Genomic DNA, 15,742 nt, shown 5'->3' on the forward strand with positions numbered 1-15,742 from the left:
TCTGAACAAAGGTGAGGTCCTGCTGGAGTCTTTCCTTGGTGTCTGCCTGGATGAGGCAGTTGTCCAGGTAGGGGTAAATCTGTATGCCCCGTCTGCAAAAGGCAATGACAGAGGCCAGGCACTTGGTAAAGACTCTGGCAGCAGTAGATAAACCAAAGGCCAGAGCAGAGAACTGAAAGTGTTGTGACCCTGCCCTGAAGCGCAGGAAACTCCTGCAGGACTTCCTTATGGGGATATGGCGGTAGGCATCCTTCAGATCTAGGGTCACTAGCCAAGCATGTGGTATCAACATTGGCAAAAGCTTGTGTAGGGTCAGCATTTTGAATTTTGGGACTGGGAGGGACAGATTCAGAGTGGATAAGTCTAGAATAGGGCACCAGTTGCCCTCCTTTCTGGGTACCAGGAACAGTCTGGAATAAAATACTTTTACGGCCTGTTCCTTTGGTACCGGGTTCCAAGGTGCCTTGGGCATAAAGCTTTTGCATCTGACAGATTGCTTCTGCCCTCTGATTTGCTGGTACATCCGTAAAGTCTGAATAGGAGAATCTGTACCAGCTGGTAATTTTTTAGGGCCCATAGATTTGAGGTGATGGCCTGCCAATTCCCTAGGAAGAGGGAAAGTCGTCTTCTTAGTCTTTCTGGGGGAATGTGGGGCAGAGGGGAGGGGAAAAAGTCATTGCAAGTACTTGGAGAAGGGAGTGGGCTTTAGAACTCCCTTGGCTAGGTGTTGCAGTTGTCCATTGTCTGGATCTCTGTTGGCTTTGTGACTAGTGCCTAAAAGGGCCTGTCCCTGCACCCCTTCCTCCGGACAGGTTTTGTTTGGGTAGGAAAGGACCAATGCTTTGTGGGGAAATTCCTACTGAACCTGGGAGGCTGTGCCTGCAAGAAACCTTCACAGTCTGCATAGACTTGGCCTTGTCTTCCATTTTCTTAACCTCCTCAGATTTAGGTCAGAACAGCTGGTTCTCATCTAGATGGGTATCTAATAACTTGGACTTTACCAGGTCAGGCAAAGGTTGTTCCCTTAATCAAGCATACCTTCTGATTACAAAGCCAGAAACTGCAGCCCTGCTAGAAGCTTCCAAAGCATGAAACTCACAATGCAGGGAATGCTTGGCTACCTGGGAGCTAGAAAGTATAAGATATGCTAATTATCTGGTTGTACTGCTGTCTGGTAGGATGGACATTTTCTGTTTTATAGGTTCATAGGTAGGTACTGGGCTATCTGCCTTAGGGCCTATACAAGCCTAGCCAAAAAGGTACCCTGGCTTTTGCCACCCATGAAAATGTTTTCCTGTGCCCCTGTCGAGCAGAGCCACAGAGGTGCTCCCCGGGGTGAATTTCCTATTTCCCATCCAATCAAGATTTTTCTTGACGAGTGCTAATCAGCTTGTTCGATATAGACAGGTAGTTTGTTCCAGAGTATTTTAATAATTCCAGTACATTTTGCTGGTATTTCAGCATATGAAATTGACACTTCAGAACTCTAATGGCTAAGGTAGTTGAAGTGTAGACCCTCTTTCCTTGTATGTCTAAGGCTCTGTTCTCTATCAGTTGAAATGGGTTTTTTAGAGGAGCTAGCCCTAGCCCTCTTAGGATCCTGAGTAATTACCTCTGGGTCAGCTGTAGGTTTTTTAAAAAGATACTTGTGGCTGTCTTGCACCCTATATCATCTGTCTGGCTTCCTTGGGGGAGGGGGGAGAGAGACCAGTGTGAGTACAGATTCCAAAAAGACATCTTCCACCACATCCAGGATTGGGGGAATGGCCAGAGGTTTATGCTGTGGCAGCTCAAGGAACTCTCTCTTTGACTGAGGGTAATCCTGTGCCTCCCAGTGAAAATGTTCCCTGAGGGAATTAAAGTTTCCCCAAAAGAGAGGTCCTTGGGTGAGGAGGCAGCAGGAATGGGGTCATCAGCATTGGAATCCTCAAATGCTGCAAAAGGCTGGTCTTCAGTGTCTGACTGTTCTAGTTCAGACACTTTTGACTCCTGGTCAGAAAGAGCCTCAGGGGAAGTGTCACTCCTCCTTTTAGCTGGGATGGGTTGGGTAGGCTGGCTTCCTCTAATCTTCGCAGCTGCTGCAACTGTGTGGCAGGCTGGATGGAAGGAAGTCGGTGGCTGGGTCCCTGGGATGGGGTCTTTTTAGAGGTAGTCTTGGTCCTGGTGGATTCAATGGCCTTATAAAAGGTTAGTTTAACTGGCGGCATGGTTGCGGTATTGTCTCTACGGAAGCCAGTGCCTGCAAAGCAGCTCTGGATCCAACCTCATGACTCAAGGCCAACATACTGGCAGGAGAAGATGAACCCGGCGGCGTACCAGACTCCAAACGGGTCTCGGTAGAGGCCTGCGATGGTTCCTCGGCTGGTGTCAGGGTCTGCGAAGTCACCTCACTGAGTTCAGCAACTGTAATGGGTGGAATGCTAGCTGACTTCTGATCAGAGTCATCAGTGGGCCTAACTTTTTGAGGCCTATCCTTTTCCAATTCAACAGCAGCCTGACCAACGCCATTTTGCAGTGAGAAATAGTCTTGCTGAAGTGTCTAGCTACAATTTCAGCTCTTCTCCTAATAAACAGAGCACAGAACTGACATCCGTGGATGTCGTGGTCTGGGCCTAGGCAGGTGATGCACAGGGTATTAAAGTCTCGGTGTGGGATCTGTTTTTCACAACTGAAACAGTTATTGACTTTCTCTGACATCGGATAAAAGCAAGAAAAGGTTCCCCAATGGGGTACTTAGCTTTAGCTGGTTACTTCCTCACTCTGGCAACGGCCGACCAATGCACTCATGAACTGCTTCTGGCTCCACGGCAAGAACGATTGAAGTAATGGTGTCGGCTGCCTCATTTTACAGCCTTGACAACCTGACGTCCACCTCAGACACCCGATGCAGGAGGGAAACCCTTTACTCTGATATTCGGGCCAGCTGAGGGCTACCCAGCAGGGATAACACACAAGTGATGACTGCAACAGTGAAACACGAAGAACACAGATGCTTTCCCAGACTATCTGCTCCTTCCAGTCAAGCAGCCACTTCAAATCCTAATCACCTTCAGGACTTCACTAACTGGCTTGTCTACCATCTGTGCATTACCCATACCCTTCCTTCCCTTGGAAAGCAGAGTAGGTGGAGCCTCATTATTCCTACCCCACCCGACCCCACATCAGCTGCACCAAATGTCTGCACTGCAAACAAACAGGTCACCTGGATAACAATCGGGGCTTTATCGCTTTGACTGAACTTCTGCTATGCCTGCACCATGATGGAAAGCATCAAAACCTTTGGTTGTACTGCAAATTGTTTCTTAACCATTTTATATACATACCCACACTGCGTGACCATGAAACTAGGGGTCCTAAGGCCTCCCATACGAATGAGTGCTACAGTGAAACAAAAAGCAAACATACATACAACAAAAAGAAGCAAAAATAAGTCACTTACGCAAAATTAATCAGACTGTAGTGCAGCATGATGATTACAATCCAATATTCAAAAAAAAAACATGTCAGTTAAGCTTAAGACACAATCTTAACAAGCACCCTCTGTTTAACTCGTTAAGGTTGGGTCTCATACTAGGCAGTCAAAATCTACCAGTACTTAACAGCATATGACAGCAGCAGCAGAATAAAAAGATTTTTCTGCATGTTGTCTCCAAAGATGAGGTGTACCTTTCCCTTATAAACAACTTGACAAGGATGGCAAGATTTAACTCTCAAGCCTGGTTCTCGAGGTGAATTTCTTGGCATCCATGCCTAGAACACACAAGCAGGTTATGATCTCCCTATCAAATGCTATGCTTTTAATTCCTAAAGAACATATTAGCAGTACAACACAGATACAGTATTAAACAGCTCCTTCACTGACAGGTTTCACCACTATAAAAACGTAACACTTCAAAAATCTGCTTACTTGCTCCTGTGTGGATAAGAGAGTAAACAAAGTTTCCAATGCTGCTTTCCTTACAGATGAGATTGTATGATGAAGAAATGGCCAAACACGTGGGACCAACACTGTTAGTGACTGCTGAATGCTATTAAAACAAAACAGATGTTACTACCCCTAAACTTTTAATGTGAAAATCCTAGGGATTCAAATGTTTGGCTGCAAAGCACAGTAATCACAATCATGTAATAACAAATAAGACTGACTATAGGTGCACTGCTAGGAGAGCATTATACTTACCATACACATTTGTATGAATAAGCTTTTGAAAAGAATTTACATGCACATGGATCACAATCAGCTCATAGTGTTCCTGCGAAAAACAATTTTTATTACACTGCTTAATTAAGAAGCATTCTACAAAACAAATTAAATTCAAATAAGCAAAAGTTGAACACCACTTAGGGGAAAACAAGCTAAAAGTATACACCAAATAAAGTATCAATACCTGTAAAACCACAATAAACATTGGCACAATCTAGGGCTCAAAACCATTTCTGCAAATAAAAAAAGTTATGTACCTACCATAACGTTCCATCTGAGCTGTTTTTTCAATTTATCTTCAACCTGTGGGTTCTGATCAGATCCAACTTGGCCGCAAACTACAGCTCTAGGATCTGAAAATCAGAGCTCCTCCCTTGCCCTTAATTCCCTGCTCTCGCTTCATCCTCTCAGATGAAGTTTGCTGCTCACAATCTATCCAGTGTTTACAACAAAATATTTTAAATATATCCCTGAATAGACCAAAAAAAGAGAACTTCAGGAGCTCAAACAGATAAAGGGATATCCATACCTGTCAGGTCTTAAAAATTTGTAAGAGGGATGGAGGGAAGAAAGGTTGAATACAAATGAAAAAAAAAACACACAGATGGAACGTTATGGTTAAGTATACAACTTTTTTATCTGAAGTTGCATCAACCTGCGGGACACAGTCCCCAGCTACAGAACTCTTGGGAGCACCACATGGAAGGATATTCTGGAGCATAGCAGAACCAAAGGAGGCCCTATTCCTGAAAATGATGTCCAACTTGTAAGGAGATACAAAGGTATGTGAATTCAAGTAGCCATACAGAAGACATCAATAAGAACTCTAGAAAGGCAGAGGAAGTAAGGGTATTTCTTTAATGGAATAAACAAGAGAAATGCAGCTTGTAAGCCAATTAACCAGAGTCACTTTGGAAATTGGTTTCCCCAAATTAGCTTTTAAGAAGGATACAAAGAGCTGCTCAGTCGTCCTAAAATGTTTAGTTCTATCCAGATAAAACCGTAATTGTGTACATCTAGCGTATGGAGTTTGTATTCCACTTTGTTTTGAAAACTAGGGAAGAAAATTGGGAGACTGATGACCCTGACTGATGTTAGCCTCAGATGCAACCTTGGGCATGAAAGGATTGGTATGCAAAGTCACTCTGTCCTTGTGGAATATCAAGTAAGGTGGCTTAATAGATAAAGTTGTAGTTCAGACACTTGGCTGAAGTGATGGCTACTAAGAAGGTAGACTTCCATGACAAGAACTTCAATCAACTTTAGCTGCTGGTTCAAAATGAGGCATAACCAATGCTTGCAAAGCCATTGTGAGGTCCCATGGTGGAGGAGGATCCTGGATAAGTGGGCGAAGGAGAAAAGTGCCCTTAAAGGTCTTGCACAACTTAGATGAGGCCAAAGGCAATGAATTTTCCCTAATGTGAAAATTAGAAATGGCTGCCAATTGTACTTTCACAGTAGAAAAACTAGCAAAAACAGACGATCCGGACCACTAGGCTGATAAAAAAAAAAAAAAAAAACAGTAGTTTAATAAAATGCAGTAGATAAAATGCTGTAGGTTAGCGCTTTCAGGTTTAAAAAACCCTTCTTCAGACAACATACAAAAGCTATGAACACCTTTTAAAATACATAACAGCCAATCAAAGACTCAGTAAAAAGCCCTCCTCTTTTTTAAAAAAGGCTTGATAGGAATAACACCATTCAGGCCAGGTGCTCTATCAGCACCCAGATTAATTATCCATCTAGTTCCACTACATTCTGTTGCATTTCTCAAATCACCACCCCCCCACCGGTTGGATGAATAACCTGCAAAACCATAAAAGAAAATACATGCCCAGGGTACTGTTTTACATGCTGATACAGGACACTGTGTGTATTGGTTGTACATACAGCTGACATGTGCTGTAACAACCTTTCAGTCTACAATTTGTTTTACCGACATAATGAACAACATTGCATACAGTCAGCTAAGTATATAATATTGCTGGTGAAACAGTCAGCATATTGTTTCAATGAATGGCCCTTTCCAGACAGTGGATGGATGAAATGTTATGTCTAATATGCTGACAAGCTTTGCAATGTCTGCAGGGAAATGTCCCTTGTCGCCCCATAACAGGTTTCCTAACCTCTTGTTGGTCTGTACAGAGCAAATACTTTAAATTCTTACTACGTTTGAAACAAAATGTGGGTTCCTGAGTTATTAATGCCTTTATTCGATCAGTTAACAAGATTTTCCAGTTTTGGCGAACGATGTCACATATGCCCCCCACATTACTACAATTCAAAGTAACTCAAAGGGGCTGTCTGCTTATATCAGGCTCCCTGTCATGCACCTGTTCATTCCCAGAAAACCAGGGTTTTGCTTTGTTCAACCTCTTCTTTACTTTTATTAAATGCCCGCTGTATTATGTTCTGATTATATCCCCTTGCTTTTAAGTTCACCATCAGTTCTGCAGACTTCTCTCTCTCTGTCTCATTAGTACATAACCGAGATGTTCGAAAAAATTGTCCCTTAGCAATATTATTAAATGTATATCTGGGGTGCATACTATCATAGGCTAGAAGAGTTTTTCTCCAACATTCCTTCCAATTTAACACAGTCTCAATATGTTGCTCTGTGTTTTTCATCACTCGGACATCTAGGAAATCTATAGTTGTATCCGAGAGTGAAATACTAAACCTCAAAAAAAACAGTGGTGCTTTCGAGGTAGGTAAACTCAAAGTTGTTCCTGTCCAAAGCAGGAAGACATCGCCCAAAAAACGGACATAGTAACTCAGGTACCCCCCTCCATAAATGGTTTGCCTTGAATATTGCTTGATCCTCCCAATATACCAACACTATGTTGGCATATGAGCTTGCACAGGGGGTGCCCATGGCCACTCCCCTGCTCTGACGATAGAAGCAATGATGCATAAAAATATTGTTGCTCAACACACAGTTTAACAGTAAACATACATTGTCAATATCAGTTTGATTCACGATTTGTACTTGTTGCAAAAAGGCCTCAATGGCCATCAAGCCATATTCTTTTGTAACTACTGTAAACAAACTGTTTATATCCAGGGTTACTAACAAATAATCCATACAGTCAGCATTAGGACCTAAGTGACTGTGTAAAGATTGCAAAAAACGAGCTGTGTCCTTTAATATTCTAGGTACAGAAACCAAACACTTTCTTAGATGAGCCTCTACCCATATAGAAGCATGTTCAGTAGCCCTCCCCCTTCCAGATGCAATTGGACATAATGGTGGGTTCCTGGGGTCTTTATGTATTTTCGGTAAAGCTTTGAACAATGGAACAACAGGATGTTCAATCAATATAAACTTAAAAGTGTCTTCATTGATACGCTTGCTTAACCTTAAGCTGGAAAACTCATGCTTAACTTTACCAATAATCCCACTAATATCAACTGGTGTTAACTGTTAAGTATTTGAGTCCCTTAACATAAGAACACTATTGTGATAGAATTCACTGTTAATGACTATAACCGCCTCTCCCATGTCAGCAGGTTTTATTATAATATTCTTATTCTCTAAAGTGTCCTTAATGCTTGGCATTGCTCCCAGTTCATGTTATGAAAAACATGCTTGTTTTTTGTATTCAAAAACTTAAAAATATCATCTTCACAGGTTTTTATAAAAGTTTCAACCACTTGACTGACAGGGGGGGGGGGGTTAAATGTACTTGGTTGCCTACGAGTACAGTCCTCTGGGACCTTGTAGAAGCAGTCTGGCTTTTTGGGTGTAAGTGGCTGGGAATATGGTACCTGTGAATCTGAGGCAAAAGAATCAAAAAAAGGCAGGCAAGACAGGAGGAATAGCTGATGAGCTAGGTGATTCCATCTGTAATAGGTCATAGTATCATACCTTTGTTGAAGGTTGTGCGTCAGAGCTGGCAACTCGGCACGTAAAAATCTACTGCCAATCATTAGCAGATTGGAGTTCCGCTGTGGCGACCCCTAACCGGGAAAAGCCGAAAGAGACATTTTTTTTGTACTTCAGATACTTGGGTGCTACTTCATATATGTGGTCTCTCACCTTACCTAGGGTCTCTCCAAAGAGAAGGTCTTCCAAGGATGAGTCCGTGCAATTTGATTCCTCTTCAGGGGAGGCATAAACCAGGGGGAAAGGGAACTGAGAAGAGTAAGCCAGGGATTCATCCCCTGAAGATGCCTCTTTCTCAGATGTATCTTCTTCCCAGTTCTTTTAAGTGGAAAGACAGTATTGGGTGGTCGGGCTCTAAAAAATGAGGCCTAAGTGAAAAAAGCATTGAAAAGGCCCTAAGTGAATTGCTGCCAATCACTAGCAGAGTCTTATGATGTAAACAAATGCTTGTTTTTTTGTTTATTTTTCCCAAGCAGGTCTGCTTTATGTAGGGTAGGAGGGCCCAACGTAGGTCTACATTCGATCAGGTCAGAATCTACCTCTTCCCTAACAAGAATCTGTGGAATCCCCTTAGGGCCTTCTGCAATCATGAGCCATGGTTCCCCCTTCAGAGATCTGACATGGATGCCTGCTCAGCCTCTGTGGACGTGCTAATGCTCACGTGGCCTGGACATCAGGCTCGGCCTGCAGATCTGAGCTGTGAACTGGACATGGCTCTGGGCTGTCCTCCGCCTCAAGAGACTTTGGTATCTAGAAGCCTAGCAGAAGGTTCAGGCTTTTGCTTTTTGCCCTTCAGCATTCAAAGTCGACTTGGCTTCAAGCCCTGGGGATCACTCCATAGTGTTTTTTTGCTAGCAGCTTTATTGCTCTGATTCTCAAGGTAGATAGCTAGGGAGGATAATAGATACCTTAAAGTCTTCGGGACAAACACCTGACAAATAGAGCAGCTTTTGTGGTCGTGGTTTGTGCCTAGGCAGAACAAGCACTGAAGGTAACTATCCTTGTGTGGAATTTGTCGTCCACATTGGCACTTGCACCTCTTGGATGGCATGAACCCTAACCAAAGACAGTAACAAAAGTCAAAAAATTCAACAACAGGTCACTTATCTGAATTTAGAAGAATCGCAAACAACTCTGAACCAGACCGCATGTTGGAAACTAGCAGTAGACGAGTTCTGAGAATGGTGCGCATGTACTTCACTTATGGCCAACGTCTGATGTCAGACTACATCCGATGTACCATGCATCCTACAGTGGTGAAGTCTTTTGTAAACTGGCCGTCTCTTGCCTATGGCAAGGAACTCCCTCATGTTATGAATACTGCAACCGATTGGCAGAGGGACAACAGTGTGTATGACACTGACGTAAATAGTGGAGGTGGGATATGTGCCCTTTTCCCTGCCACTGTACAATCTTAGTATACACAAGTAACAGGGGATGTGGAAGGCATGGCACAGCCCCTCTGAAAAAAAAATTTCTTTGTATGCTTCAAATCTATGTCATGGAGCATTGCAGCATGCATGCTTCAGTGTCAAGATTTTGATTTACAATTACTTTGTGACACTATTTGGTACTGTGATGTTTTACTGCACCAATTATAAATACACACATCTCACACAGAAATATTAATACAGGATAAGACTGCTTCTGGAAGACTTTTTTGGTCTTTAATTCAACTCTCGAGTTTTTTTTTTCTTTTTTCATTTATTTAAGGTCAACAACTTCAAAGTGTGTGTTTGTGTGGAGGACCAAATTGGTCCACAGGTCAGGGTTCCAACTGACCACACAGCTCAGATAAAAGGGCCCTGGAGAGAGGTTTCCTAACTCCCACACCACACATTAAGAGCTAACAACAGATTGTGACCAAAAATAAAACTAAATGGGGCAAGCTCAGTATTAGAAGAACCAAATGCTTGACAGTGATACTTCAAGTAAAATACAGAAGAAGCCTACTGAAAAGTAAGCACAAACTAAATTAAGGTTAAATTCACAGAAGAACATTCAAGACAGCATTAACAAACTTGCAGCACAGTACACAAGACTGTGAAACTTCAGGTATAAAAAAATAGTTCAAAAACAAAGGTCAAAGGTAAAATCAATCAGAAAAACACTCCTCCACTAAACAATGCAAAATATTTAACCATCTTTAGAATAATATACTTAACTTAATAACCAATGAGGGTAGACTCCTGATGAGGAAGTGAGGACAAATGCTAAATTTTTTTTTTTTTTTTAACAAATCTCTTATCGCTTGGCTAGAACAGTTGTCTAATAAATTCTCTTGATTACTCAGAGACCAAACTAGTTCTGACTTAACAGGCTCAGGTCCTCAATGCCTCTTCCTTTTCAAACGTTGGAATAAATACTAACAAAATGCTTTCTTTTGCCACAAAGACTCAAACGTCAGTGGCTCAAGGAGGGAGATTTCATTGCCATCTTAAATAGAGCCAAACAATATTTATCAAGTATTTTAATGTGTTTTACGTTTCCAATACATGTACTACATTGCTTACAGTGCTTAATGTTTAATAAACTGTGATTAGACTTGGCATTTAAGCAATTATTTCAGATGCTAGGAAATAAAATGGGACTGCTAGTACTCCAAGCCATCTTTAAAAGTACTGTAATGTTTCACACAAGTGCATATTTTGCTTTCCTTCTTCAAAAAGGTAATTCTGTATACAAACTAATGAAAGATCAAACGTTACCTGTACTGTCGAACAGGAAGGTAGGCCAGAAGGGAAGACAAAAGGGTCATTATGCTGTTAGTGGATGCAGTAAGGTCATCCAGCTCCAAGAGAGCACTCCACAGTGTATCAACAATGAATGGCACCTAGGAATGCAAAAAAGGACGGGTGTGTAAAACACAGCTTTACTTCAGACACTCCATCACTGAGTCATACATTAACTGGCTCCTTTATTCTTATGACAAAATGGGAGAAAATAAAATGGAAAGGTGTAGCTGTACAAGTAAACTTACCATAACAGCAGATGCTCGAATAATCACTGCTGCAGTATCCTTAACTATATGGATTATATTCTGCATAGGATATTACAGCTGGCCAGCTTCAAAAGCTTCATGGCACTTTCCACGCACCCAAAGGGCTGGTTCAGATAGAGCTGAACTTACTGAAAACACAAGCCAAGCCCTTTTGAGTTTTTTTTTTCCTTAAAAAAAAAACTTCTTACATTATCAAGTATGACATAGGCAATGTTATATTTATATAAATGAAAAACTATACCGACCTAACCTCGGTTGCAAACTTTATACATTACAAACCATGCCAACTGTAGCTTCAAACATAACCTATCACTTATAACACATCCAGCCACTGTCAAGTCAGCCATTAAATAGCTCATTCAAATCCTGCCTTCTTTTAAACCAAATTCCTCCTCTGCATGTATTGATCCCACAACTCCGATTTTCATGAGTAATTTGCTCCTAGCCTTTTTCTAAAGATCCCCATTCCACTTGTATTCTCTCTCTCTCTCACCATCTTCTTTACTTACAATAAAGTTGGTTTAGAATTTGATTTCCATTTTCGAGTAAATGCTTTTTTGGCAGCCATCATAATTAAACTCAGCAAGGCCTTACTATGTCTAGGCAACTCCGATTCTGTATCATAGCTCAAAAAAAAAAAAAAACATTTCCTTAGTTACACAAATTTGCTCACCCAGTATCTCCCAACAGAGAAATCTACAGGGAATCTTTGAAGTCTGTCACCTTTTTACACTCCCAGAAAATAAGTTCGTACCTACCTCTTTCTTCCCCATTGCACATACATTTGATGTCTACCTAAGGAAAAATAGAGTCTTTGGAGTCTATTTGGGGTATTAAAAAATACCCATGCAAACACTTTCCAAGTTAAGATCCTAAACCTTCTAGACTTTGTTACATATTTGTGAAACATGCATGTATCCCCCCATTGTTCTTTGTGAACTGCTTATCCAATCTCTTCTCAAGCCTTTATAACCTCCTCTGATTCTTATAGTTATCGTACAATATTTCATACACTCTACTAATCATTCCTTTAATGGCAACTTCTGTTTTAGACTCTACTAAAACCTCTACCAGTTCTGATCTTTTGTTTAGGAACCCACTATTTATTTCTCTTCCCCTATACTCTGATATCAGTCCTTGATAGGGAAGGCAATTTATAACCTGCAGTCCAAATAACTTCTTGGCATCTTCCCATTCTGTTACCCTTCCCTCAATAGTTATTGGCTCTCAATACCTTGGTTATTTTGCCAGTTTTCTCCAATAAATTCCAGTCCCATCTTGCCTATTGTCTGTATCCCTAATTGCAGTCATCCTTATTGGCAGAATCTTTCTCCATTCCGGTGTTGGCCTAGTTCTTAGAATACTTTCTGCTACTTTATGAATGTAATACTCTGTATGATTTTTTTTAACACCATTATGGAATTATCATTTGTGACTTAAGCATATTCACATTTATATAAAAGTAATCAAACTGCATTAAGTTAAAATTAAACAGTATGCTTCACATATATTGTTATACATCATATAAACTAAGCAACATTACAGATTAAAAAAGGGCAGGGATTGAATAAAGAAACATCTTTATTAAATCATCACTTATGACATAAGTATTCGTATATTTATTTAAATGAAAACCACACCACAATCCTAGTTGGAACCACTTCATATCACAAACTACGAGACACTCCCAGTTGCAAACATTATACATCACTTATAATCTACCCAATCATTTCAATCACATAGCTCATTAAGTCCTGCCTTTTTAAACCTCATTCCTCCCCATGTATGTACTGTTTTCATAATTTACTTTTTTCTAAAGATCTCAATTCCAGTTTTATCTAAGTTAGTATATTCATTAATTTTAATATAGCTGGTTTGGATTTTGATTTCCATTTTCTAGTAGTAGTTTTTTTGGCAGCCACCATAATTAGAGGCAGCAAGGCCTTACCATGTCAAGGCAATTCCTATTCTGTATCATTGCTCAGAAAAACTATTGCCTTCATCAAACCAATCTTCCCATCCAGCACCTCCAACAGTACATCCCGCAGGGAATCCATAAAGTCCACCAACTCACTTCACTCCCAGAAAAATATGTTCCCCTTTCTTCCCAGTCACACCTCCAACACTTGCTATCTACCTGAGCAAAATTCTCAGGAGTATACTTGGGGTATAAAAATATCTATGTAAACATGTCCAAGCAAAAATTGCAAATCTACATTTTTTTGCATATTTGGGAGACAAACATATATCCTCCCATGGTTTCTTTGTGAATTGTTTATCCAATCTCTCTTTCTAATCCTTTCTAACCTCATCTGACTCAGTTATTGTGCAATATTTTATATGCTCTACCTATTACTCCTTTTTGTAATGGCAGCTTATATTCTAGCTTCTACTAAAATCTTTACCAGTGCTGGTCTTTCATTTCATATCCCCCTATTTCTTTCTCTCTGTCTATACCCTGTTATAAATCCTTGATAGAGAAGGCAATCTCTAACCTGTAGTCCAAATAAATTCTTGGCATCTTCCCATTCTATCATCTTTACCCCTCTAGTTATTTGCTCCCAATACCTTGTCTCTTTTGCCAGTTTTTTCCAATAAAGTCCATCCCACTCTTGCCTATTGTCTATATCCCTAATTGTAGTCATCCCAGTCATCAGAATCTCCTTTCTGCATTCCCACATTGGCTTAGTTCTTAGAATACTTTCTGCTACTTTATGGAGACAATATTCTACATGATTGTTATTCTCCTTAAAGACTTGAGCATCCCCCGTTTCAACATCATCCCTTTCCACGTTGAAACATAGTTTTCTGCTTGTGCTATGTATAGGAAGGAGCCTTAACTGTGTTGCTCTGAAAAATAACACTTCAAATCAGGTAATCCCTATCCACCCTGTTCTGTTTGAAGGATAAGCTTATCCCACTTGACTCTTTCAGTCTCCCCCTCCCAGATAAAATCCTTCAGCTCTTTATTACTAACCACAACTTCTCTGGTTGATATAAATATGCCTGTCAAAGGAAAAATATACTTTAAAAATGATCAAAACACGGTAGGTTCAGGTTAAGGCACTTTAATCTTGCAGCAAGGAGACAAAAACGTGCTATTACAGAGTTTGTCTAACTAGAAACAGGAAATACTTTCATTTTTATACATTCTCTAACTGGACATGGCCTACCAAGCTGACGTAATAGATTACCAGCCTTTTCATCATCATTTGTTGACCATCATTCCCATGCATTTCTGCTGATTTAACAATTTTTGTGAGAAACTTCCTGAGGAAAACAGCGTGGCCTTGATTACCACCAGTTAGATACATGTTATGTTACCATTCAAGGTACTATGGCTAATTCAAGCACAATGCTAACAGTTCATTTCTCTAACAATCCTTTGTCTACTTTATCTCTAAGCTTCTGCAGCTGCACATGTTCTCATGCTTCGAACAGAGCTGATTGTTTAAAATTTATTTTTATTTTACATTTGTTGACCGGGCTAGTCCAACTGGATATATGTCCATTTTCAGTAGAGGCCCGGGGAGAAAAGCTCCACTAGTTATACAATTTACATAAAGGCATAAAAGGTTACAAACAATCATAACAAATAAATCAAAAATAAAATGGATAAAAAAATAAAAATTAAATATAAAATTGTTAGTTAAATTTTTTTTTTTTTTTTTTATGGTAGAGAATAGAGTTAGCATTAGTCTGGATTAGTGCAGGAGCAAAGCCAGTGTTTATTGAGATAAACTTTTAGTTGGTGTTTGAAGAGTTGGAAAGAGGTTAAAGAAGTGATATCAGAGGGTAGTTTATTCCATGCTTTTCCAACATAGTTGGAAAATAAACTGTCACCTGCATTATTGTTAGGTTTGGTAGTATTAATCAGAAGTTTATTAGAAGAACGAAGTTGTTTCAGGTTGTTATATGGAGAAATAAGGCTAGAAAGTATTGGTGTGTTGGTTGGCTGATATAGAATCTTATAGGCAATTAAGATCTGTTGCAGTATAATTTGGTTAGGAAGTTCTATCCAGCCTAGTTCTTTTAGGTCTGAGCAGTGATGAGTTCGAAAAGGAGATCCAGCAGCGAATCTAGCTATGTTATGATAGGATGTTTCTAGTTTCCTCATGTTGTTTTTGGAAAGATTAGTGTAAACGGGGGAGGCATAGAGGAGAGTGGAGATTAGGTGAGATCTAGCAATGGTGGACCTTGCTGTGGGTATTAGGAAAGGTTTGATTCTATACAGGGATCCTATTTTTTTTATTAACTAATTTAATGGTATTATTGATGTGGGAGTCGAAGTTGAGGTTATTATCGATAGTTATACCTAAAAGTTTTGTGGTCTGGTCAGGAGCGATGAGTGTTCCGTCAGCGGACGCAAGAGTAAAGTAAGGTGTAGTAGATTTCCGAGTAGGAGAAAAAAGTAGTAGTTTGGTTTTCTTAGGGTTAAGGAGTAAACAGCGGTAAGAGAACCATTGTTCTACAGTGTTAAAAGCTTTTTGAGTAAGTGAGTGGAGTTCTGTTTGAGAGTTCGCGGTACAGATTATAGTTGAGTCGTCTACGTATTGTATGCAGGTAGTATATGGGATTGCAGATTGAAGGTCATTAATAAAGACTGAAAATAGCAGAGGGCCTAGGATAGAGCCTTGAGGTGCGCCTAAGG

The 15,742-nt window shown here is 40.3% G+C and overlaps 1 protein-coding gene across 1 annotated transcript in view; it reads right to left on the reverse strand.

The window, feature by feature from the left end:
* The window catches only part of BTAF1 (B-TFIID TATA-box binding protein associated factor 1), a 3,603,226-nt gene that overhangs the window by 2,401,926 nt on the left and 1,185,558 nt on the right, over positions 1–15,742 (reverse strand). The window contains exons 16-17 of the mRNA XM_044055641.1: positions 10,799–10,923; positions 3,908–4,028 (exon numbers count right to left, since the gene is read on the reverse strand). Of these exons, the coding sequence (XP_043911576.1) occupies positions 3,908–4,028; positions 10,799–10,923 (246 nt within the window). The remainder of the gene's footprint in view (positions 1–3,907; positions 4,029–10,798; positions 10,924–15,742) is intronic.

Source organism: Protopterus annectens, chromosome 14.part0, assembly GCF_019279795.1.
Source record: "Protopterus annectens isolate FY-2018-M chromosome 14.part0, PAN1.0, whole genome shotgun sequence".
Taxonomy (NCBI): domain Eukaryota; kingdom Metazoa; phylum Chordata; order Ceratodontiformes; family Protopteridae; genus Protopterus; species Protopterus annectens.